The sequence below is a fragment of the Natrix helvetica genome (genome assembly GCF_964273705.1).
Source record: "Natrix helvetica genome assembly, chromosome: 4".
Lineage (NCBI taxonomy): Eukaryota > Metazoa > Chordata > Lepidosauria > Squamata > Natricidae > Natrix > Natrix helvetica.
This window is the reverse complement of record NC_138550.1, coordinates 57,542,984-57,568,991: the sequence shown is the minus strand read 5'-3', so window position 1 is coordinate 57,568,991 and position 26,008 is coordinate 57,542,984. Positions and strand designations below refer to the sequence as shown.

The 26,008-nt window shown below is 39.5% G+C and overlaps 1 protein-coding gene across 1 annotated transcript in view; it reads left to right on the top strand.

The window, feature by feature from the left end:
* The first annotated feature begins 3,213 nt into the window (after nt 1-3,213).
* Nucleotides 3,214-26,008, top strand: part of C2CD2 (C2 calcium dependent domain containing 2) — a 40,031-nt gene continuing 17,236 nt past the window's right edge. The window contains exons 1-7 of the mRNA XM_081951812.1: nt 3,214-3,806; nt 6,890-6,988; nt 17,234-17,353; nt 18,903-19,007; nt 23,469-23,591; nt 23,826-23,937; nt 25,620-25,728. Of these exons, the coding sequence (XP_081807938.1) occupies nt 3,525-3,806; nt 6,890-6,988; nt 17,234-17,353; nt 18,903-19,007; nt 23,469-23,591; nt 23,826-23,937; nt 25,620-25,728 (950 nt within the window). The 5' untranslated portion in view covers nt 3,214-3,524. The remainder of the gene's footprint in view (nt 3,807-6,889; nt 6,989-17,233; nt 17,354-18,902; nt 19,008-23,468; nt 23,592-23,825; nt 23,938-25,619; nt 25,729-26,008) is intronic.

Here is a 26,008-nt window from a genome sequence, read left to right as displayed (position 1 = left end):
AAATGAGCAAAACAATTGTTTTGAACTTGCAATAGAGCTTGTTTAAATAATTAGAAGTTATTTAAATTCAAAATATTTTATACAACACTATGTTGGAAGGAAAATCCATCTGGTTCAGTTCCAAGCTGGGAGAAAGATGCTGGAAATAAAATGGAGGCTGGAGGCTGATTGGAAAGAAGGTCCATTTATGAACAGAACCACCGGGCTTTGGGGCTCTGGGGCAGCTGACCAAATGGTTGAATGAGTGGATGGATCTTTATAGGTTTCTATGACTTTGAAATTTGAACTGTTCCGGGGGTTGTGCAATGAAGGGGCTTATGTTCTGAAAGGGTGCAATTCCTATTGTGTCTCATGGTTTTCCTCCTGTGTTGGATCATGGGTGAGGGGGCACTTGTTCTAATCCTACAATTCTGCTTTTGTTAGCTGTCAAACTTTCCTGTCTTGAATGGGCTTCTGCTGGCAGTATTTGCTTTGCTTATGAATGGAGCCATCTAAATAGTTGGCTTCCTCTTTTAAAAAGCTCCTTAAGTGCTGGCATCTGGTGTGGGCTATTAAGAAAGACTGGGGGCTGCTTTCTGCCTCTAAAAACATGTTTCTCCATTTCTCCTTTAGGGAAATATAATCTTCTGCCTTTTTAAATATTTCCCAAAATATGAAATATTTCAGGGGGGTGGGGGTTTCCCACAACTGCTTGAAATTTTCTCTCTACGCAATTTTACTTTCTGTTACTCTGTCAAAACAAAGATGCTAGGCACCGATATGCCTCTTTTCAGCACTTTGGCACAGCAGAGCATCAGTGTCAATATCTTCTTTGTTTTCAAGAGTCGTACTGTGGATGTTGGAGAAAAGCCTGTTTTGCCTTCTGGCTAATGTGCCTTTTTACTGGCAGCGGCCATTATGGCAGCCATTTTGTGAACATACATACCTTCATTTATTGGAGATGTCCATCTAGGCCAGGGGTCCCCAAACTTGGCAACTTTAAGACTTGGGGACTTCAACTCCCAGAATTCTCCAGCTGGAGAATTCTGGGAGTTGACGTCCACAAGTCTTAAAGTTGCCAAGTTTGGGGACCTCTGATCTAGGCTTTCATAAAACTTAGGCATATGGAACCTGTTTTATCCCTAGATTGTGACCACAATTTTCATTGCAAAACTCATTGATCCATTCCTTCTAGGAGGCATTGGCCTTTATGGATGTTATACTGAATTTATTTTAAAACTGGAGTGTTTATTTCTGTTGAATTATGCCATATAGCGTGGCTGCAGCAGTAAAGCAGACACAAATGATAATGTGCCAGCAGATAGCCCGTTTAGTGGCCTTAAAGTTCCATCTGCTCCCTTTTTATTTTTTTTAAAAAGGTAACCAGAACGGTGGGGAGTTGGCAAGTTACAAAGCAAAATCTTTGCTTCTGAACCCCAAATGAACCTTATAAGCTGTCTTTGAAAATAAAATTGATAGATAGCTTCCCTGTTTTGCTGAAAACTGAAGGATTTGTTTTGTTTAGAGTTGAGAAAATCAAGCGGCGGAGAAGGGCAATAACAGGGTGAGGTATGGCTTGGCAGGGGCCTTTAGTGCAGTGACTTTGAAAAGTACAGATTCTTTTTGTCATGGGAATATAGCAATTCTTTGATACTCCATATGCTGAGAAAATGCATATTCCCAAGACACTCAATAAATTGATATTAAACCTAATAAGTAAAAAGAAAAAAAATGCTCCAGAGGAAAAATTAGGTTCGATATAGAGTATAAAAGGAATATAACATGAAGGGCAGGAAATTTCTGGCATTAATTCAGGAGAGGTACTGATGATTCCCCCCTATTGATACATAATTCTGGATCAGTAAGAAAAGAGAAGTAAAGCCACCATCCATTGCCCTGAAATATCCTGCAATCAAAACTGTGAGATGTTGTTGAGGCACAATAAAGCTCAGCTCCAAGATGGCTTGCTTAAGACTGATGACATGTCCTCACACCAGTGCCTTCATCTGAGGACCAGTCTGCCACTAAAGCAAATGCAGGCTGGGTCAACGAGATCCAGAGGGAAAGTAGTTTCCATGAAAAATCAGTTCAAGTCCTCCTTTGTGTCACCATCTGGATTCACAGGGAGGGGAGTGAAGGATCATCCCCTCCCATCTGGCCACAGATGTATCTCCATGGTCATTTCTCCTTTGGCTGCCGGAAACAACAGTGCCTTGTGGGGCAGTCAAGTTGTTCTGTTCTCTTTTTGGTTCCACTGAATGCCAACATTGTGGAAGGTATTCCATGAGGTCAATGTTCTTACCAGTCACCTCCAGTGCATTTGCGTGCGCGGGGTGTGTGTGTTAAGGATGACAGCCCAATAAAGCAGTGTTGCAGCTTTTCAAACCAAACGCTGCCCCTTTCCCATCTTGCGATCCTAAACATACAGGATGCAAAAGGGGTAGAGCCTGTGGGATGACATTGCTTTTGCCATTCTTATAAAAGACACTGCCTGTCTTCCCCCAAGATACTATACATATCAGCCTTTATTTCCACCAGTGCTGAAGAGAATGACTGCTGCCTCCCAGCATCAGGGGAGTGGCAGTGGTGATCCCAGGGACTTTTCCTCATTCTTTGCGGTTGCAACTTACCCTCCTATGTGGGCACAATTTGGTTGACCTGGTTTTTGAGGCACAGCAAAGGGACAGCTGCCGTCCAGTGGAAGGCAAGAAAACCCCAAGCCAAGGGTGTGGTGAAGAGCCCTTTGATTCCAACGCAGGGATTGCAGTCAGCACCTTGAAAGGACTCTAGGATTTGAGCCAACATCCTGGAGCTATGCAGTAGAGCAGCCTTAGAGCATAGAATAACAGAGTTGGAAGGGACCTCGGGGGTCTTCTCCTCAACCTCCTGCTCGAGCAGGGGACCCGATGCCATTTCGATGCTACAGTCTCTTTTTTTGAAAGCCTCCAGGGATTGCGATAAGCCTCCAGCGAAGCCCTGTCTCCCTATCGCTCGCGCTCTAAGCTTAAAGACCCGAAGTGCCGGACAAGAGCAGAGCCGCGTCAAGAGCAGGACGTAGATGGTAGCGGGAGAAATCCCCCGCCCGGCTCCTCGGGAAGAAGAGGACGCAAATTGGGTCGCCTCCGCTTTTCCTTTCTGGCTTGGGAACGTTTTCCTTGGGTGACCCGCTTGACCGCTCCTCCTCCCGGTCGTCTCCCGCGCTCGCCTATGCCGCGCGTCAGTCCCGTGAAAGCTCAGCTGAGCGCGGGGCCGCTCCCGTGACGTTGCCGCTCCGGCTCGCCGCATCTTGCCGCCTGCGCCTCCGACCTCTCAAGCGCGCCCATTTGGCCGAGGCGGAAGGCGAACACCTGGCCCGAGCCTTTTCGTCATCCGGGCGCTTTCGCTCCCAGACGCGGCTCTGGGACTTGTCCCGGGGGAGGCTTCTCTGAGGGACCGGAGGGAAGGACGCATGCCCGGAGTTTGCCGCGGAGGGAAGGCGTCTTGCCATGCGAAGGGCTTCCCCGCTCTTGAGAGGAAGCGAGTCGGCCCGGTAAATATGGTCAGTCATGTCGTGGCTGGCTTGCTGGCTGGATGAACTCCAGCGGTTCTCGCTGCTCTCCTTGTTTACAGTCGCTTTGGCCGTCCTGACTGTCTACCTGGTGCAATATGGCCTGAGCGTCCTGCGGCAAGGCGATGGGAAGCCGCCTCCCCGGCCGTCGCGCCCGGGACTTCTGCAAGAGGACGAGGGGGGCTCCCTTTTCACCTGGCTGATGTCCCTGGACAGCTGGAAGAGCGAATGGCAGAAAGCCTGGATCGCAGCGCTGAACAAGGAAGCCGGATTGCGGGAGGTGAGTGAATGGCAGGACCCCACTCCAGCAGGGGTGTGGGTGGGTGCGCGCGCGCGCGCGTGCCACGGGAGTAAAACTAGAACGCAAAGCTCAAGCAGCGCCTTAGTGATCATGATTGTACAAGGGAGCTTCTAAAGCTAAAAAAATGTGGCTTGACCGTGGCGTGTAAAGGTTTGCACTGACCTGTAGTGTTTTCTCTTGTTATGCAATCCTGTTGTGTGTGGGAATGTAGCTTTTTAAAAAACCATCAGGACCCGCTTAGTAATGGTTCGATCCTAAACTAAAATTATCTTGAATCAATGGGGGGAGGTCTCTCTCAGGGGAAAAGGTGATCATCTCTTCTTCCCTAACCCTTAAAAGTTACAGATAGTCCTTGACTTACAACAGTTCACTTAGTAACTGTTCAAAGTTAAAATGGCACTGAAAAAAATGATTTATGACCATTTTTTCACACTTGTAACCATCACAGCGGTCACGGGATCAAAATTCAGATGCTTGGCCATTGGTCCATATTCATGACTGTTGTAGTGTCCTGAGATCACGATATCAATTTTTGCAACCTTCTGACAAGCCAAGTCAATGGAGAAGCCAGAGTCACCCTGTTACTAGCTTAACAACTGCAATGATTCATTTAACAACTGTTGCAAGAAAGGTTGTAAAATGGGGCAAAACTCAATGTTTCAATTAGCAACATAAATGTTGGGCTCAATTGTGGTCATAACTCAAGGATTACCTGTATTTGCAAGTAGAGTCGTGGTGACCCCTTCCTAAATTTCTAGAAAGTAATAGTAAATAGGATAAAACGATCATTAATTTTCCCCTGCTTGTTCTTGAGGAACGGCTGAGAGAATTCATTTATCCTACTTAATGTGATTTTCCAGCCTGCTATTGTGTATGTTCCAATAATAATTTTTAAAATGGAAAAGTAAACAGTAATTTGGGGAAGAGGGTCAAAGAGTAGGAAACAAGCTTACTGTAAAAAGTCTGATAGGAAATTAACAATACCTTGCCTGCGTACATCCTTTCCAAGAAAGCAACTGCATCCTCTTCTTTTTAGCTCACTGCTTGGCAGACAGTTTTTCTACTTCCTCACGCAGCCTTCCAAATTCAAAACAATGTTGTCATTGCAAAACTGCATTTGTTATGGCTGCTTCGCCACCATCACAAACAAGCCTTGGAATAAAGGGAACACAGTCCATCCCAAAGCACATGCCATGGATGTTACGTTCTTTATTATTGTATTTGGCAATAAAGATGACACCTGAGTTCTGTTTGTTCCCTCTCTCTTTCTTGCTGTTTTCCATGAAAGTATTTCTTATATTTAAATAAGTTTGGAAATGTAAAGAATAGAGAGTTTGCAGTCATAATATATCAATTCATTTTGTTGCTAAACAACCAAGGGTTTTGTGATGAACACTTATATTTAGTATAGCATAATTTTAGGGACAGAATGCCACAGTCTGTGAAATTAGGCCTGACTGTATAATAAGATAATAGTTCTCTGCACCTGACTGCCTTTTGTCAGGAACACATTCGAAACACAAATTAAATCATTTGGTTTGGTGTCTTAAACTAGATGCCAGAAAAGGTTGAAGTTACACCAGGAAAAAAATAATTTATAACTGTTTACACTTATGACAGTTGCAGCATTCACACGATCACAATCAAAATTTGAGTGCTTGACAACTAGCATGTATTTATGACAATTGCACTGCCCCAGGGTCATGTGATCACAATTTGTAACCTTCCACCTGACTTCCAACAAGCAAAGTCAAAGGCAGAAGCCAAATTCACTTAATGACCACATTATTCACTTAGCAGGTGCCGTGATTCACTTAACAGCTGTGGCAAAAAGGTCATAAAATGGGCAAAACTCATTTTTAACAACTTGTTTAACAATTGAAATTTCAATTGTAGTCTTAAGTCCTCAGTTGTAGTCAATGAAACATAATTAAATGACAGTTTAGTGCATTCTGTGAAGCATTCAATGTTTAAATGAAGATGAAAAATTATTGCATTTATTCTAAGGATTATGTTATATTAAATATATTTTATAGCATACAGTCACATCTCAAAGCAGATTACAATAAAATGCTAAATACAATAATATAAAAGTAAATTAAAAGGAAGTACATAATCATTAAAGAGGTGAGGGAAAGAGCAAAGAAAAGAAAGCCAAAATAAGTTCATACTAACAAGACCTAGGTGAAGAGGGAGATCTCCAGAAGGGGGCTAAAGATATTATGTCGGCAAGACTATTATAGTACACTGTAGTAATCGTATTGAGAAAACCAGGCAGAAGTAGGATTTTTATAGGTCCATAGGGATTTTTGCACTGTAAATTTGACAGCAAAATTGAACATGAACATCCAGCAAAACGCAGAAAAGGTACATGCAAAAGAGTACATGGAAATATATTTAACAAATTGCAGTTAGTTACAATTCCAAGTTATTTATTCCCATGGAAGTTTGAAACCAAACAGATGTTTACCCCACCTTATTTTGCTTCACATGATTTAATTCCTGCAGGGGCTGTTGCTTTTCCATAATATTCCTTAATCTAGTGCACCTACTACAGGTAACACAATAAAGAACTAAGAGTGTACACTCAAAACCTGTTTTTAAAACTTTGTGTATCAACACTGGTAATAAGAATAATTTGAATTAATTTCATTAAGCAATAGACTGGCAACATAGTGCAGGTGGTTACCAGGGTCTCCTGGTAATGTATAATTAAATACATTAGCAAAACTTTGAAATAACATTTATAATGAAGTAGCATTTAATTGAAGATTGGGTTCTTAACTTTATTCCTCCGCATCACAGAATGAAATCTAGGTAACATGACATTCTCCTGTATAAATTGTTGTAATTTGGCAAAAGCTCAAGCATCCTATTCAAGGGAAATCGAGGGCTTGCACAGAAAGCGCATTGCCATGCATCCTGTTAATAGACAAGCACATCTTTCACTGGTTTAGTCTTCTCCAGTGTTTGCTTTTTCACTTTTTCAATTTCAGTAATGTTTAGGGTTATTTAATAGCTTTGTGTATGTCACTTTTTCTCTTTCTTTCTATCTCTTCCAGAACACCTGCTTGTTTACATTTGATGAAGATGCAGCTCATCAGAATCAAGAGCTTGGAGTACAAGGAGTAAGCAGTGTAGTAAAATCTGCCGAAGAAAAGGTGAGCTTTTATTTTCTTGACATCCCTTAATTTATAAGGCGGAGCCCCATGTATAAAACTGGTCAGCTCCTTACCATGAGGGCTGATGCATGCTCTCTTAAATTCTCTCTCTCTCTCCTTCCCTCCCTCCCTCTCTCACTCTCTTTCGTTAATGTCATTAGCATGTACAGGAAAAGGGGGAAATATTGCAAACTGAAGTGGGCATGCCCTCAAAATCTTAAACTTATGTCATTAGTTGTTTGCTGTTCTGCACTGTTAGATATATATAATCTATGGATTCTTATCTATGATATATTAATCCTTACAGAAAAAGTGTTTATTAGGAATCAATGCTTAGTAGTAAAATATTAATAAGGGTAGATTCAGTGGATTGACATTTAGCTGTACTGTAGAATAGTTATAGTGTTTCAAAAAAAAGAGTTGCATAGAATTGGCAAAATAATAAAAAGGATATATTAAATAATCCTTTCTTTAGTAAATATGCTAGTAATCTGGATGCGTGGCAGAAGTCAATCTAAACAAATTATATGATTTAACTGATGGTATATGTTTTGAGTTGTTTGCAGATAATAGTTTTCAGCTTACTATTTTTTCACACAAAAAAAGTAAGCCAAGAATACTGGAAGCATATTGGTTTACCAGTGTCCCATAAAAAGCAGATATAACTATTTAGTCTTTCTGACATCAAAACCATTCTTATAGTATAAAATGAAAGTATAGTTATGAATAAAGAGAATATGTGCCATAAAAGTACAGTCTATTCCTATGTAAATAAGAGTACGGCGAGATCAGTTGGCAAACTAACCTTTGTATTTATATACTTCCTTATGTAAAATATTATGCTTTCCTTGGATTGTGGCACACCTTAAGCAAAGTCCATATTGCTTTGATTACATTATTAAATACATATTTTCTATCTAGAACTGAGCATGCATTTAAGTTAATAATTGACTTTTAAAAAATCATCACAGAGTACAAATCAAAAGGTTAGTAATTATTGTTACATTTCATGCCCCTAGTGATACCTCCAGCAGCTCTCTGTGAGTCTTTATAAATAAGCAAAATATGTTAAAAATCATTTAAACGTGATAGCAGAATTTTTTCTTGATAATCAGAAACTTACACTAAGCATGAAGTAAGGAATATGGGGCAGGATTTGATAATTAGGGAAGAATATGTAGACTCACTCTGGTTTGAAAACAACATTATGTCCGATTATTCCGCTTCTCAATTGGCCTGTACTGATTGTTTTCCTAAAACAATAGAAGCATTAATTTCCAGAAAAGATAAACACTGTCAAGTTCCTTAGTGCTTCTATTATAATCTACTAATAAAACTTTAGAATTGTTCCAAGGTTGGAAAAACCCTATCTTTCATGTATTCAGAAATAGTTTACTCCTTTAAAGTTTAACCTGAAACCTGTATTTCTTTCTAGATATCATAATGTATTCAAACTTGCCATTCCTCCCACATTCCATTTTAAGAGTATAGCTGTTGTATAGGATAAAGTTTCAAGATCAAAGAGGCCTATATTCTTCCTCTTGCACCCCCTTTCTTTTCTTTAATATCCAGGTATCCCCAAAACTTGTTCAGTACAGATACCATACATGAAATTTTGGTTTCTTGCAAATAGTTACTTGTGAATTTCAGTTATAGAAGAACGTGGCTTTGAAACTGGCAGCGCAATCAACAGTCACTCCTTTGTCAACCATCAATAGCTTTCCTTAGCTTTTTGTGGAAATTTACAATATCTCTTCCACAAAGCTGATTCCCACTTGAGCAGCAACCGGCAATAGCAGTCAATTATGTTCTTATTTAAATCACTTTCTAATAGCAGCAGAGTAACTCAAGTTTCTGATTAAAGTTCAGAAGGGTTAGGAGGATAAAGGTAAGCAAGAAAATCATTTATCTGATTAGCGTACAAAGGTATGTTTTTAAAGCACTTAGTCTGGTATGAGTTATATTCAGCCTCTAAATTTTCATAGTTACGATATTTCTAGTTCTTTTCCCCAACTTGTTTTTGCAATCTTTTAAACTTCATTGTGTTTAAGTGTGTGGCAGTCTTTACTTCATAATTCTCTTGTGCTAAGCTTTATAAGCTAGTAGGTTAATCAATTTATACAGCTAAAATATGCATACCTGTTGCATAAGTATAGGAAACTATTAGGTGCTAATTCTTTGCTGCCATCTAGTGGTAGTCCAGACTTTTGAGCAGCTTAGAAATTAAACCGATTCAGACAACGTTATTGTCAGTATTGTGCCTTCATCAGGTGGAGGTGAATGTAGAGGAAGAAAGAAATTGACAGCATTTTTTCTCTTTTTTATATATAAAGTTTTTTTTTATTTTTTCATTTTCATAACATATAACCACATGTATATTATTACATAGCCAATGTCGTATTTTATTAGTAAACGTTTACATCAATTCATCTTACCATCAACTCCCAAAAACAATTATTGGCTCTTCTGCTCTCAATGCACCATATTTGTACTTTATCCATCACTTTCTTCTTCCTCTCTCCTCCCCCTCCCTACCTCCTTTCTTCCCTCTGTCATCCTTCTCTACTTCCCCTTCCTCTCTCCTTCTCCTCTCTCCCCTTTCCACTCCTCCTTTCTCTCTTCCTCTCCCCCCTCCCTCTCTTCTTCCCTTATCTCTCTCCTCTACTTCACACTCTTCATCTCATTTACTTAGTGTATTTCAGCTTCTGAGTGAGCTCCATTTTATGTTGATGGTATTTGTAATTCCCTTTCAGTATACATATTTAATTTTAACATATATCTTCCTCCTTCTTGTTTTAAAAAGAGAGAACAAAAAGGCTTACATATATACTGTATTTCCCTGAAAATAAGACATGTCCTGAAAATAAGGCCATGACAGATTTTCAGGGTGGGCAAAAATATAAACTCTCCCCTGAAAATAAGCCCTAGTGAAGGGATGGGTTTAACCAGAACAGGGGGCAGACCTTCCCTTCCCCAGTCACCTCAGGGCTTCTCGGGCCCTTAATTGGATCAGCTGAACCACTCCATTCATAAAACAGCTGATTCACAGGTGCTGCTCAGGCCTCTGCCTCCAGCAAACGCCGGTTGCTTTTGCAGCTAATTGCAGCTGCAAAAGAAGCCGGAGGCCAAGCAACACAACCCAAATGCCTCATGCCCTCCTTACCTAATGGTGACAGTCACAGCAGGCAATTCCATCCATGGAACAGGAAAGGAAGGCATGGAAATCGATACACCTGGGACATCGGAAGAAGCCCTGCAAGGAGACGCCGCTGCTGATGTGCAGGAAATCCCCACCACCACCTGCAGATCGTCCTTTCAAAGAGGAGTTTCACCAGGATGGAGACACAAACGCTGCCTTAAGCCACCTCTTTGTCATGGTGAAACTCCTCTTTGAAAGGACGATTTGCAAGTGGGGGGGGGGAGATTTCCTGCACTTTGGCAGCAGCGTCTCTTTGCAAAGCTTCTTCCGATGTCCCAAGTGTATGGATTTTCATGCCTACAGGAGGTCGCTTCTCACCTGCATATTCACATTGAAGGCTCAAAATGGGGCGTTTTTGCAAATGGCTTGAAAATGTGGAGGAGGATATTCCTGCCTCTCACCCTGTTCTGAAGGTCAGCACAGACTGAGAACAGGATAAGAGACAAAATCCCCCCTCCCCATTTTCAAGCGGTTTGCAAAAACGTTCCATTCCAAGCCTTCAGCGTATTCCAGGATTGCAGGATTGAAGGCTCGAAATGGGGCATTTTTGCAAACGGCTTGAAAATGGGGAAGGGAGATATTCCTGCCTCTCACCCTGTTCTGAAGTTCAGCACAGACTCAGAACAGGATAAGAGGCAAAATCTCCCCCTCCCTTTCCTGGCAATTGTTCTTTCCTTGGGATCTCAGCGTAGCGCATCCCCCAAATGCTCTATCCGAAGCCTTCTCTGCGTCTGTGCAGAGCTCCCAAGGAAAGGATGGTGTGTGGGTATGTGAGAGAGAGATCCCTAACCCCTCACCCCCTCCCCAAAGCAGCCACATCCCTCCACTAACCTGCTTTCCTGCTCCATTCTCCACTGCCATGTGCAGGGCAAGAAAAGTAGTTTGTGGGACTACTTCCAACTTTGCGAGATCTTTTTTTTGCAAGAAGTTGGAAGGTATTTTCTGGTATTTTTTTTTTACCATAGGCACACAGTCTACTTTTCTTGTCCTGTACATAGGGGAAGGGTGTGTGTGTGTGTGTGTTTGTGCTTGTGTGTGTGTGTGTGTGTGTGTGTGTGTGTTCTGCAGGAAAAGCGAGGCTAGAGCAGCACAGTCAACTGTTCAGCAGCCAGCAAGCAGGGCAGGTGAAGGCCAGATTCAAGGAGAACTTGGGTCATTGGGGCCACAGGCAAGCAGGTGGTGGGATGGAAAGGGTGGAGCTGGTAGGCTTGCTGCCTCCTGCACCTGAAAAATAATAAGACCACCCCGAAAATAAGGCCAAGCCCTTAATTGGAGGGTCATGGTAGTCATACTTTTAACACATACCCCCGCCTAATTTTGGGCGAGATGTAAACCTGGTTACAATTCCCAGCTATTCCCATCATTATATTTATGTAATTATACATCCTTACATGCCCCCACTTTGTAATTCTGTCTTTAAATCTCAATACTTTCCCATTGTAAGTGTATTTCATGTTCCCTCTCCATTTTTCCATATCTTGGTTTAGATTACCCTTAATTGTCTATAAATGGCAATCCTTACTGTTCAATGTTCATTACAATTCCCTTAATCTACTATATAGAATAACAAGCGGTACATATTTCACTTTGTTCATCACCTTAAAAGTTCTATATATGTCCATGTTTCATATATTTTAACCCATGCTTAATTGTCCTTCTATTGTCATATTCAGTCAATTAGCAACTCAGTTTAATTATTATATAATTATTAATTATATTAATTATCATGTATAAAAGTGACTCACAAACCTCTGCTTTACAATCTCCACAGGGGTGTTCTGTTCCAAAAATGGATCTCGGAGACAGTTTGACAGACAGGGTTCATGTGAGACTCTTCAGAGCTCACATCCCCCACATCTGTCCAGCTGGAGAACTTCAGGTTGACTCAGAAATTGACAGCATTGAGGGAGAAATAAAGTTTTCATAATGATCCTGGTATTTAAGAAGAGTTGTAGATTTTATTCCAATTAGGCTCCCATAAGTGCTGTACAACTTTCAAATTCTATCTAATTATTAGGACCAAGGAACACTTGAAAGCTGCATATTTTATACTTACCTAAATAGGTTTCCAGCCTTCAGGAAAAAAAAGAAAAGAAAAAAGAAAGTGTATAGATTTAATTTTTAGGTGAAGAGTAGCCTAAAAAGGGAACAACTCCTGGTAGTTATTCACAAGCTCTTCTATTTTGTTCTCTGTTCATCATACTGCATTTAAAATTGAGTACTGTAAGCTATTTGGGAAAGCATTGTGAGTTCCTCTAATTGAAATGGGTTTTGTTTTCAATTTTGCCTTGGCACACAAATAGCAATGGAATTTAAATTTGAAACATGGTACGAACAAACAATATAATCAAATAAATGTTCAGCTTGTACGATAACCATAATATATACATTTCTATATATTTTACTATCTATGTAGTAGAAAAACACTCTTAGTAGCCAATATGCATAGAAGTGTGCAGATTCCCCCCCCTTTTTTTTTTCTTCTTAAAAATTGCTAGCTCTACTTACCTGTGAAAGTTCAAACAAAGGTTTGATTGCAGTGGTAATCCAACTGCTAAATAGGAATTTGGTTCTGAAATCTGTCTATACAGTACTAAAACAAAAGTCTTCATGACCTTTAGCTGGACAAAATAGTGCATCATAAGGCAACAATTTTTGGACCAAGGTCCCTCTAATAGGTAACTTGTAGAATGCATCCAAAATCTAAAACCCATGACTCCCAAGGGAATGAAATTTGGGGAAATTGTGGCTGCTTCAGAGTCCCTTCGGGGAGAGGGGGCGGTCTAGAAATAAAATAAAATAAATAAATAAATACTGGCTGCTGCTGTGGTCATGTGATCATTTTCAGTATTCTGTGACTATTTCTCAGTCAGTCTCACAATCCCTTCCTCCCCCACCCAGCCGTAGTCACTCACTTATCTCTAGGAAAGAGAAAGAAGGGAAGGAAGGAATGGAGGGAGGGAGGAACAGGAGGAAGGAACCTCACATACTCTTGCTGGCCCATGTACCCCCCTGTACAACTTCCCCCAATCAATCCTCTGCATGCTTTCCCCAACCCATACCATTCCCGATCCACACCCCCATGCATCCCTTTGCTTTCTTTCTCACTCAGCAATGGTTTACTTGCCTTGGACCTTAGCATCTTCCTGCTGGCCTCCCCACCGACTTTCTTCTTGCAACCTTATTAATTACAAAGTAAATGGAGAAGCCAGCAGAGAGACTGAATCACTCCCACTCCCTATTTGTCCACTATTTCTACTTCTCTGTCTAAGTAAGGAAATAACTCTTAAGCATTGACTCAAGAGGGTAGGAGTTGTCTGATTGGTACGGAATTAACAGGACTCACTCCTTCATGGGTTACTTTCCTTTGTTACACAAATTTGTGTCCAATCATACTTCGCCAATAAATAATTCTATTCCTATTCTATTAACAAACAGTAAATTATTTATAAAGTGCTGCCTGAATAATAGTAGAAACGTTTCTGTGTCAAAAACCAGAGAGTCACACTGTCCATATTTGAAGCAAAAATGATACCAAGTGGTTAATACGTATCAGTAGAAAAACTTGTTCTCAAAGAAGAAGATACCTTGAGACTGAGAAGCAGAAGTGCTGTATGAGGTTACAGCAGTCTGATATTAACACTTCCATAAGTTGTGGGAAAGGATTTTCTTCTAGGCTCCCAGATAAGCCTAAAGATACCTTTTGGTACCCTTAAGGCAGGGGTGTCCAAACTTGAGAACTTTAAGACTTGTGGACTTCAACTCCCAGAATTCCCCAGCCAGCCATGCTGGCTGGGGAATTCTGGGAATTGAAGTCCACAAGTCTTAAAGTTCTCAAGTTTGGACACCCCTGCCTTAAGCAGAAGCACATAAAACTAATAGGATTTTTCTCTGATTGCTTGATAGTCCTTAAATGCCTAAATCTTAAATTCCTAAATAATAAGTAAAATATTTGTGCCTTTTAAGAGAAAAATAAACATCCTGATATGATAAAGTTGGTACAAAACCAGAAATCTCTGCACTAAGGTTCTATAGTGTTGGAATGGAATGTGCAGATGGTGGGTTGGGGAAAGGGCGGTGAAAGCTAAAATTTAGGTATATCTTTTTTTTTTTAAAATAAAATTTTTTTATTGGTTTTTCAACATTTATAGGGAAAAGGGTAAATGGACAGGTATACAAATTTTGGCAGTTGCAAAATGTGGCAGGCGTCCCTCCCTCCATACTCATAGTATACATTTATATATAATGCATTGGTATATAATTGATTACAATCAGCATATTAGTTCTATTACTAAATTCAATCAGATTAGACATTACAGTATAAAATCCAGATATTATTCCATTATCACTTTCGGTCAGTTTATAATAATATGATTTTCTTGTTTATTTTTGTGATCTGAGTCTTCTTGCTATTGCCCCATCTCCCTCCACTGGCAGAGCTCTGGCCCCTCCCGTGTCCTGTGTGTCCGTTGTAGTGTCTTGTGTTTTTTCTAGGAGTGTTTTGTTTTTTTCCATAAAGGCCTGCGCCTCTATGGGTGAATTGATTCTGATTCTTGTCTCCTCCCAGAATATCAGCATACCTTCAGGCATCAACCATCTAAACCACACCCCTTTCTGGTATAATTTATTCGCTAATTGCGAATAATTCTTCCTTTTTTCTCTAATCTTCTTAGGGATCTGCTTCAGAATGGTTATCTCCATATCATGGTATGTCAATGCTTGCCCCCTTTGTACACCCAGAATTTCATCTCTTGTGCTTTTTCTAAGAAATTTAATGTGAACCTCCCTAGGTACATTGTGTGTTCTAGCATAAGCTGAGTTCACTCTATAAACCAGGTCTATATCCCACCCCATCTGTTGTTTTTCTTTGTGTGTGTAGTCAGCCAGGATGTTTGTCATGATGTCCTTTATGTTTTCCCCATCTTCTTCTATAACATTTTGAAATCTAAGGTAATAGGACATTCTCTCAAATTCTATTTTCATCTGTTGGATGTCAAGATCTTTGTTCCCTTTCTGCACAGCTTCTACCCCCCCCCTCACCTCCTCCACCCCCGCTTCCACAAGATTCAGTCTTTGTGAGTTCTTATATATTTGGGCTTGATTTTCTTTAATTTCATCTTTCATTTCCCTTAGCTGTTTCTTAATTTCCTCCTGGCCCTGTAGAATTTGTTGAAGCATTTGTTGAAAGTCCATCTCTGTAGTCTTAGGTTGCATCAGTTCTGATATCTTTGACTGTGTGGCTGGACTGGATGTTGCGGATGTTGGAGCAGAAGTGGCAAAGCCAGGTTTTCCAGGAGGTGGTCTTTTAGATGCCATCCTTTATAACGTTAGAAGTTCAGTCCATATATAAGATAGACAGTTAGAAAAGAAGGGTAGTCAGGTGAGTCTCGGGAGCAGAAGAGCCAGGCAGAAGAGAGTCTCTCTAATAAATCTGGCAGTAGATAGAAAATTTCCCCTAGGAAGTTTAAAAAATACCAATCCACAAGAGATTCCTCTGGGAGACACGGAGACAAAGACCGGAAGCCTGAATTTTAAAGGTGGAGTCAGGTTTCACAGTTCATAAAGACAATGGAAGTGTGCCATCTTGCCCTGCCAGTTTTGGGCACAGAGGCATAACAAAGTTTTTAAAAGTTCCAAAAGTCCTCAAATCACAGTAATATGTAGAAATAAGTTGAAGAGAAAATCATCTCAGCCTGGGTGAGGCTTCATTCGTTGGCTCTCCCCCCTCCACCTTCCCCGGGGGCTGAGAGCAGAATTGTTCCTCGCCGCTTGTCCAACGGGGGGGGGAAACCCCCCTCCCTCCAGCCGCGCCTCCAAAATGCTCCGAAAGTAAAAATCTTTTTAAAAAGCTGAATAGTTCTTCATGCAAAGTAGGGTATGAAGAGAGAAGCAACCTCACCGCACTGCAGCCGCTTCCTTCTATTGTTGCATTCTCCAGTCGGCTTATAGCGAGGCGCAAGGCGCAGAAACGCGAAGCGCCCTCCGAGCTTGCTCCCCGGTGCCTTGGGCGCGCGAGAGACCTCCCGCCGGCCGCCGCCGCTGCAGGAGTCCTCCGCGATGCCGCCCCTCTGGCAGGACCCCTCTGCGGGGTGTCCTGTGCCCCCCAAGGAGTGGGGAAGCCCACCGGGGAGCCGGAGCGGGCAAAGAGCTGCCCGTCGCCGCCGCCGGCGGAACCGGAACTCAAAATTTAGGTATATCTTTATCAAATATAATTAAGTATCCCTAACAGAGGGAATATCCATGTGGTAGAATTTATGGGGAGAAAGGTGAAAAAAGCAACCTTATTTCTTAACGTAGCAGTAATGCAATCATTTTCAGATCCAAGTCCTAAATATGTAGCCAGAGTCTAAATTTAGATAAGGAACATGAAAAATAATAGCCTCCTCCTCACCAGCCTGCCACTGAACTCCCCCATCTACTACACAAAAGTTTCTGTTTTAAACTATTTGGAGCCCAAGTGGGAAGATTTCCTTGGAAGGCTGGGAAGGCTTCAGTCCTGTTACGATGTTACTCAATCTTCTGCCAATATCACTCAAATGATATTGAGATACCAACATCCATTGCTGTTATATGCGAATTGGCTTTCATATGAGATAGGATCTTGTTAATGCAACATTCTGATTTGTGTGGAATGAATATACTGTATGTACATACACATACAGCTGTAAAGGCAAGTACTTTATTTCTTCAGTTTATCATACTGATGCAGCCATCTACAACATTTTTTGAGAATGCTCTGGATAACAAAGCTTGAAAAATGATCTTACAACATTTCACTACAGGTTCCTGCTAGCTCCTTTTAGTTTGGTTGTAAAATAATAGCAATAGAATTACATCAATGAGCTTTATTTCCCACGGACAAGATTCTATACAAGCTTAATACAGCCTAAGAGACAAGAAACAACCTACTTTTTTGGACCAATGCAACTGTCAAAATTTGAATTCTGATGTCAAAAAATGGCAATCACTTTAACATTCAAATAAATGCTCAGGATGCTTTCTCTATAAATACAGCTTGATGATAAAATTATATTTTATTATTTTAGGTGGTTTCCTGTAATGTAATTGGAAATTCCTTCCATTTTCTTGTCAGTGTATCCCAAACTGCACCTCTTACTGGAGAATGTCTGTCTTACAGAATAAAACTATCTCCACTTCATTTGCAGGTAATATTTTGAATGTAAATTAACAAATCTTGCAGTAAGATATCTTACATATGTATTAGTTCATTTAGTCACCTTGGACATTCTTGTAAGTCAAGTTACATAACTTCTTCTGACAGAGGACATATCTAGTCTTTATGTGATTTGTTGGAGGGAAAGCACTTCTTAAAAATAGTATAGTCTGGATGGAAACTAAATTTGATCTAATTTATATTTACGTTGGATTAATATAGTTGATATTTTTATAAACTAGTGACCTATTAATAATTTCTACCTTATTTTTATTAAAAATTACTATTTTAAACGTATTTTGAAGGTCTCAGGTTATATATATGTATATGTATATATATATGTGTGTGTTTGTGTATGTATGTATGTATGTGTATGTATGTATGTATGTATGTATGTGCTTTATTCAACCATAGGTGTCAGTTGTACTCTTTATGTAACTAGATTCCTCATGTTCAATATTGTTGTCAACCATAGACTTCAGTTTGGGTATTGCATTGAAAACCTACATGGAATCTCCTTATAATTCTGTTCTGCAATTAAGTAAACTGCATTTAATTGTAGTTTCCTGCTTGACCCAAATAAGGAAATATCTTTAATGACTTTCAAACATTTCAATTTAGAAGCCAAATTTAAACTACAACTTCATATTATGATTTATTTAGAGAAAAGTTTACCATTTTGGATATAATGGGAATATATGTTTAACTAGCTTCTGATTTGTTTTATTGCTTGTATCAAGAGAACAGTGAAGCAGTTATAATATATGTGGACGCTGGTAGCTGGTGCATGTTTGGACTTAAAATCTTAGAGCCAAGAAACTTTATTTAAATTTCAAGTTCCTAGTCAGTAGTATAGACAGGAACAGAAACTTAAAATCTTTACATTTTATTGAGTACTTCATTTATAATTGGTATAGAACAAACTGATCAGTAGATGCTAAGCATTTAAATTTTAAATTTACTAAATTCCAATGTGTACCCATCAGAAATTATGTCAAAAATGTAAATGCTAAGCATCTACTAATCAGTTGTCCTATAGCAATTATGTAGTTTGTAGTGTTCCCAGTATGGGGCTCTGGGGAAAGAGATGTTAGGATCAAACTCTCAGAATTTTGTGTCACCAACCAAAGATAGTCCAACTGGTATGATCAATTATGAAAATTGAGGACTAACTGATCCGGTAGGTGGCCATAGTTCCCTGAACTGTGCATGTATTAGATTGCATTTTGACTACAGAGAGTGAACATACATAACTAATTAATCTGCTGTTCTTCAAGAGTTTTTAACTATATCTTGCATAATTGTTTACTATTGGAATTGCTGGGAATTGAGGCCCAAAGTATTTGGAGAGTACATCAGATTTTCTATCTGAATATATATTCACAAATTTAAATTATATTCATAATTTAAAAACTCCAAAGAAGAAAGATTCTTTACCATAAGCTGAACTGCAATTTATATAAAACTGCAACTGGCATTAACACCTGCTTAATTTTGCAAAATAGAAATCACAATCCTTAATGAACTGTCATTATCAACAGCTGAAACTTTCAGCAAAATCTGCAGAAGAAGACATCCAGATCAAGTGGTCTTTCATCTACTCCCCTGAAACAAATATTGAAGTCAAACCTACTAATGTGCAAAAGGTAAGTATGTTGCCATTTCCTTATGTGTAACTACAGCTGGTTTTAAATAAATAATATTTCTAAACATTTGCCTGTCCCTTCTCTAAACCACTAGCACCTTGATTCTACATTCCAAAGGAGTGGCTTCTAATAAATATAATTAGGAGCAAGGGTATAAAGCTGCGGTTTCTGGCATACTAGGGTGGACGTGACAGCTTTTTGAAAGGTTGACAATTATAGGCTGCTGTTACGTTTTGCAAGAGTAATTAATTATATGCTGCTAATTCTAAAACAATTGCAATAGTCTATAAAGCCTCTCAGAATTGCAACTGAGATAGACAACAACAGCAAACTCAGATATACATCATTACTTTACTATCATTTCCTTGGAAATTATCATTTTCACATATAGTTGCCTGTAAAACACAGGCATTTTTAAAGCTATTTGGGCAGTAATAAAAAAGGCTGCTTTTTGTCTCCAGTTGTTTATTAGACCAAATTCAAAATATTGCTGGTGATCTCTGCTCCTAGAGGGAGACTTTAACAGATACTCTCTTTTTTAGAAAAAGGCATTCTTTTTTTTTTTTCAAAAAATTTTATTGGTTTTTTAAAACATTTATAAGGAAAAGGGTAGGTGGAATGGTATACAAATTTTGGCAGTTGCAAGTGTGGCAGACGCCCCCTCCCTCCAAACTCATAAGATACATCTATGTAAAAAACATTAATACAAAATCATATAAAATCAGCATATTAATTCTAAAAAAATTTTTTTCAATCAGCTTATATATTATGATATATAGTCTAGATAAAATTTCATTATTACTTTCGGTCTGTTTATAACAATGTGATTTTCTTATTCATTTTTGTGATCTGAGCTTTCTTGGTGTTGCCCCTTCTCCCCACGCTGGCAGAGCTCCGGCCCCTCCCATGTCCTGTGTGACCGTTGAAAAGTCTTCTGTTTTTTCTAGGTTCGCTTTATTTTTTTCCATAAAGGCCTGAGCCTCTATGGGTGTATTGATTCTGATTCTTGTCTCCTCCCAGAATATCAGCATCCCTTCAGGCATCAACCATCTAAACCACACCCCTTTCTGGTATAATTTATTTGCCAATTGCGAATAATTTTTCCTTTTCTCCCTAATTTTTTGGGGGATCTGCTTCAAGATGGTTATCTCCCTGTCGTGATATATCAATGCTTGCCCCCTTTGTACACCCAGAATTATGTCTCTTGTGCTTTTCCTAAGAAATTTGATATGGACCTCCCTGGGTACATTGTGTGTTCTGGCATATGCTGAATTCACTCTATAGACCAGGTCTATCTCCCATTCCATCTGTTGTTTATCTTTGTGTATATATTCAGCTAAGATATTAGTCATAATGTCCCTTATATTTTCCCCATCTGCTTCTATAACATTTTGAAATCTAAGATAAAAGGACATTCTCTCAAATTCTGTTTTCATTTGTTGGGTATCAAGTTCTTTGTTACCCTTCTGCAGAGCTTCTACCCCCCCCTCGCCTCCGCCACCCCACCCTCCACAAGGTCCAGTCTCTGTGAGTTCTTATAAATTTGGACTTGATTCTCTTTAATTTCTTCCTTCATTTCCTTTAATTGTTTCTTAATTTCTTCCTGGCCCTGTATGAGTTGTTGAAGCATTTGTTGCAAATCCATCTCTGTACTCTTAGGTTGCATCAGTTCTGTAATCTTTGACTGTGTGGCAGGACTGGATGTTGCAGATGTCGGTGCAGAGGTAGCAAAGCCAGGTTTTCCAGGTGGTGGTCTTTTTGGAGACATAGTTTATAAAGCAGAGAGATCAGTCAGTGTAGAGACTGGACAGCTGGAGAAGTAGAGCAGGCAGATGAGTCCAGGAGGCTGAAGATCCAAACAGATGGGAGTTTCTTTAGTCAGTCTAGCAATAGAGAAAAATTTTCTCTCCAGAGGGTTCAGAAAATAGCAATCCACAAGAGATTCTTCTGGGTGACACGGAGACAAAGACCGGAAGCCTGAATTTTAAAGGTGGAGTCAGGTTTCACAGTTCATGAAGACAACGGAAGTGTGCCATCTTGCCCTGCCAGCTTTGGGCTCAGAGGCATAACAAAATTTAAAAAGTTCAGAAAGTTCTCAGTTCACCCATAAATTCTGGAACTAAATCCAGTGAAAGTCACTTTTACAGGGGTGAGGCATCATTAGTTGGCTCTCCCCCCTCCTCCTTCCCCTGGGGGCGAAAGCAAAATCTTCTCAAGCCGCTTGTCCAAGGGGGGGGAAATCCCCCTCCCTCTAGCCGCACCTCCAGCAAGAATCCGAAAGTTTAACTTTTAAAGACGCTGAAAAGTCCATCAGTTCAAAAGAAATGGAATGAAGAAAGGAAGCCTCTCACCATACCGCCACTGCTTCCTTCAATAGTGCGTTGTCCGATCGGCATGGAGCGAGACGCAGGCGCGCCCTCCGAAACTGCTCCCCGGTGCCTAGAGCGAAGCGGAGGAGCCCCCACCAGCCGCCGCCGATGCCAGGGCCCTCCACGAGCCGCTCCCTCGGCAGGACGCCTCTCCGGGGCGTCCTGTGCCCCCCCAGAAGCGGGGGAAGCCCACCGGGAGAGCGGGAGCGGGCAAAGGACTTGCCCGTCGCCATAGCCGCCGGAACCGGAAGTCCAGAAAAAGGCATTCTTAAGGTTCAAATGCTTTGTGCTTCAGGAGCGCTAGCTATGATTCATGAATTCAAGACAGCTACTGCATAACCTGTTGAATGTTCAGGAATTAAAAAAAGACAGGGCATGAAAGACCTATGAAGTTGGCCACAGTGTATTTATGAATAAAAATTAATGGATCAGAACAGTTTTCCGCAACATAGTGGGCACTAGAGGTGGGTTGCTACCGGTTCGCACCGGTTCGGGTGAACCGATAGTGGAAATTGTGAATGGGTCGCTGAACCGGTATGGATGGCAGGCTGGCCATGCCCCCAAACCGGTTCCCAATCGTCCATGCCATTGCCGGCATGTTTTTAGTCCTTTTTAAATGTTCTGTGCATGCACAGAACAATTTATAGGCAACTGTGCACGCATGCACAATGAACTGGCAGTAACTCCGGCAGCAACCCAATCCTGGTGGGCACCCCCCCCACCAATTCAATGAAATTACAACCCCATGAATTCATAGAGGGAGGGGGCACCCGCTTGATGAAAGCTAGTATAGATGGATATAGATGGCGCAATGCCACAGAGTGAATGAATAGCATTTATATGGAGATTGATAATGCTGAAATGTACTCTATTGACTTTATTGAGACAATATTCTGCAATTAAATTTTCTTATTATATATTTATAATTCATGGTTAAACATTGCATTAAAGAATCACCTTTGTTAAAAAACGAAAACAAAAAAAGTTCTCATTCCCCCCGTCCCTCTCTCTCTTTCATTTGTGGACCCCTGCATTAGTCTCTTTCCCATTATGATCTCCATCGAAAGAATTGATTCTCTCTCTTCTGTTTCTTTGTCTTTCTCTGTCTGTCTAAAATAACATAGTTATAGCCAGACTGACAATTAAACTCACTCCAAGAATGTGCATAACTAGTGTAGAGAATGGGATGGGTAAAAATATTCCTCAGTTACACGTGAAGTGTAAGCACCCAAGATCAAGGGATTCAGAATTATTTCTCTGCAAATACAAACTAACATCTTGAAGCGGAGTGATACATATTGGACCTCTTATTTTCTGAATAAGAGTACTGTTCCTTGAATACTTCAATGCTTCAAAAACAATTTGTTTTCACATTTAGTTATTTACATCTCCAGATAATGGTTCCAGGCCTTATTGATCATTCTGGAATGAAAAATAGAAAGGAAAGAAATACAACTGGGTGTTATCTAATCTACATACCATTCAATATCTCAATAACCTTACCAATATTCAAATATAAACTAAATACTAAATCCCATGAAGCAATACCAGAGGCAATTGCCTAGATATCTCAATTGGACATCCAGTTGTGAGGCCACTGCTGTACTACCATAAATGTTTTGTGTATAATTACGTGGACTGTGTGCATATATTGACTTCTCTTTGTCATGTTCTCATCATATGCTAAATATATAATAAGTGTTTAATCATTTTCAGTTTGACTTTTTGCTGTCTGGCTTTCATAACCACAGTGTATTATGTTTGATGCATTGTCACTGAGGTGCATTGGCACTTTCCATTATGCCTGCTTGTATATTCCATATCATGGACCTCATTTCTCCATTATGCACTAATTAGATACAATACATGAGGGGATCTCACATGTGTATACATTTGTCTATGTCCAAATGTATTATTTGTTTTAATCCAAGCTTATTCTTCTAGAATTGGAAGCAATGTAGAATTTGTAGAGCAGATGATGCTGTAGTTTGAATCAATGCACCACGCAGCATGCTGAAAACAATCTTGAAGATTTTCTCCCATATGTTTCTTCAAAGTTTTATAAGCAATGCCACCATTTTTCTCTTTTTAGGATCAGACTCTTGGGACATGCACTGTATTAGAAACATTTAAAAGTGTGTTGCAGAATCTCATCAGTTGCACATCACCTGTTATGATTCTGAGTACAAGATCTACAGATATAAAAGGAATACAGGTATAGCTTTATTTAAAATAATGGATTTGCTCATTGCTGCTGTGGCTCCTTTTTTGTACTTCCAGTTGAAAGATTTTCATAATTTAATGCCTTGGCTAAGTCTGCATAAATGACTCATGTGCCTATGCAATGCTTAATTCAAAATGATGTTGAGATTTAATGTATGAGGACAGCGTAATTTATTGCACATTTATCTTTAATGGAGCTATTTATTTTTTTGCTTCCTATGTACAGAATACAGTGGCCATTCCTCAGGGTGCTAGTCCTCCTAAGCCTCCAAGGGCTCATGAACTAAAATTGCTCATGAAAAACATCAAAGCAACACTCGCCAGTCATAATATTGCAGGTATAATAATTTATACTTTGCTGTCCCTGTACCCTCCTGAATTGTATAATATATATTCTGGCTTAATTCCAATGATAGATTAAAGCAGATGCTATAAACAAAGAAAAGGAGGCTTTTTCATCAGTAAATGCATAGCTTTATTGATTGGCTTTAATTTCTGTTGTCTGTCTTGTTTCAAATATTAGAACTTTTTCATAAAGAAATCTTTTTTTATTCTATGTCATCACCTCTTTTGGTTATGATACTGTACTAGAACTATTGGTGTCTGTGGGAGACATTTCATAGCATCTTTGCTAAATACAAATTCATGTCCAGAGGTCTGTTGTTTGCCTTTTACAACATTATGTGGCCCAGTTTCCATTGAAAAGTGGTGGATAACACACATCTAGAGATCACTATGTTTAATATGGCTACTTTACTAGATTTATTATAAATTAGAACTATACAAAATGTTTGGAATGCAAAATACCCTATTTCAAGCGCAAAATGCTTCTGGCTCAAATATGAAATCACTGTTTTGAGTCTAAAATGGACCATTTCAAACATTTCATTCAAAACCAGGTAATTTGTATTTAAACCAGTTGGCTGTGAATTCCTATTATAAAAAAAATTAAGATCATTGCAATTCAAGTGAAATAACTTTTTAACCAGTTCTTAATACTTAACATTTGTAGGCAGAAGAACAGGAAAGATATCTACATACTCTTGCGGGATAAAAACTTTTCATTTTTTTTCTCCCCATCTTTTTTATTAGAATTGGCCTGTGTTGACTAGTATGTTATACAAATCTGCAGTAATATCTTTGCTGTTCTCTTCTAATCATTACATATTGAGGATTGTTAATCTATATGAGCACTTGTAGATGACTCCCTTATTATTGCCTTAAATTGCATTTGGTTGTGAGGCTGATGTCTTTATTCTTCCAAATGTTACTTAAGCCAGACATTGCAGTTCTTCTAAGTGCTATTAAGTGGTCATAACATCAAGTACTAAGTCATGCAATATGTGTTTAAAGGGGTGGGTACAGAACTTGTCCATCAGGTTTTGTAAGTCTTTACCAGCCTGCGCTTGCATACTTCCTTCAGGGAATTCAAGGAAGGTGAGCATTAAGGAAAACAAGTGGTTTACCCACATTGCTTCTACATTCTTTACTGTGTTTCCTTCCTGCTTTTTAAACTTTGGCCTTGTCTTGACTGAAGTAGACTTTGAACTAATTTTTGGTTGGTTTAAAATATGGTTTGGCTACTTTTTTTCTTAATGAAGCTGTACGTGACTAATGATGACTTTGACTTCTTAAATAATTTAAAAACATTGAGTTGTATTTTTTTTTTGATTTTATATTTTTTGTCATTAAGATTTTATTCATCAAAACACTCCCCTGACCATGAAAGAATAAATCAGTCCTTTGCACATAAGAGACAGCTCAAGCTTTTAATATCTCTACCAGATTACTTCTATTTGGTCATCACACTGATAGTAAACATTACAATATTTATGTATTGGTACATGTTTAGATTCTTCATTTAACATTCCCAAGCACAGCAGGAGTTCTTATATGGGTTTCGAACCTGCATTCCAGTAACCTGCTGATCTGAAATGCATAAAACCATTTTTAATGTAGTTGCACACCAAGTAAGAAACTCTTGTTTTATTTAAGCTGTTTTCCATTTCCCTCATTACAGGTATCATTAATCCCATTTGTGTAGTTCAACTCAATGACCCTTTGCAGAAATTTTGTAGCTCTTTTGCCAATTATCCCACGGACCTTTCTTGGAAGGAGGAATTTATTTTGTAAGTACTCCTTATAATATGTTTACAAACATGGTAGAAAACAGTTCCCTATTTTTTTATCCTCTTAGTGTGAAAAATCCTATTTGCTTACTGAGGCTGAAAGTCTACACAGAGTAGTACATAGCATAGCATTATAATGAAGAATAAGGAGCATGATCACATCTTTATTGTAGATTGTTCTTGAGTGTCAATTACATTCAGATCACACACTGGCAAATATTAGTGTAAGGATGGGGTGGGACTTTAGGTTTTGCTTTTCTTTTGTCATACCGTATGCTAT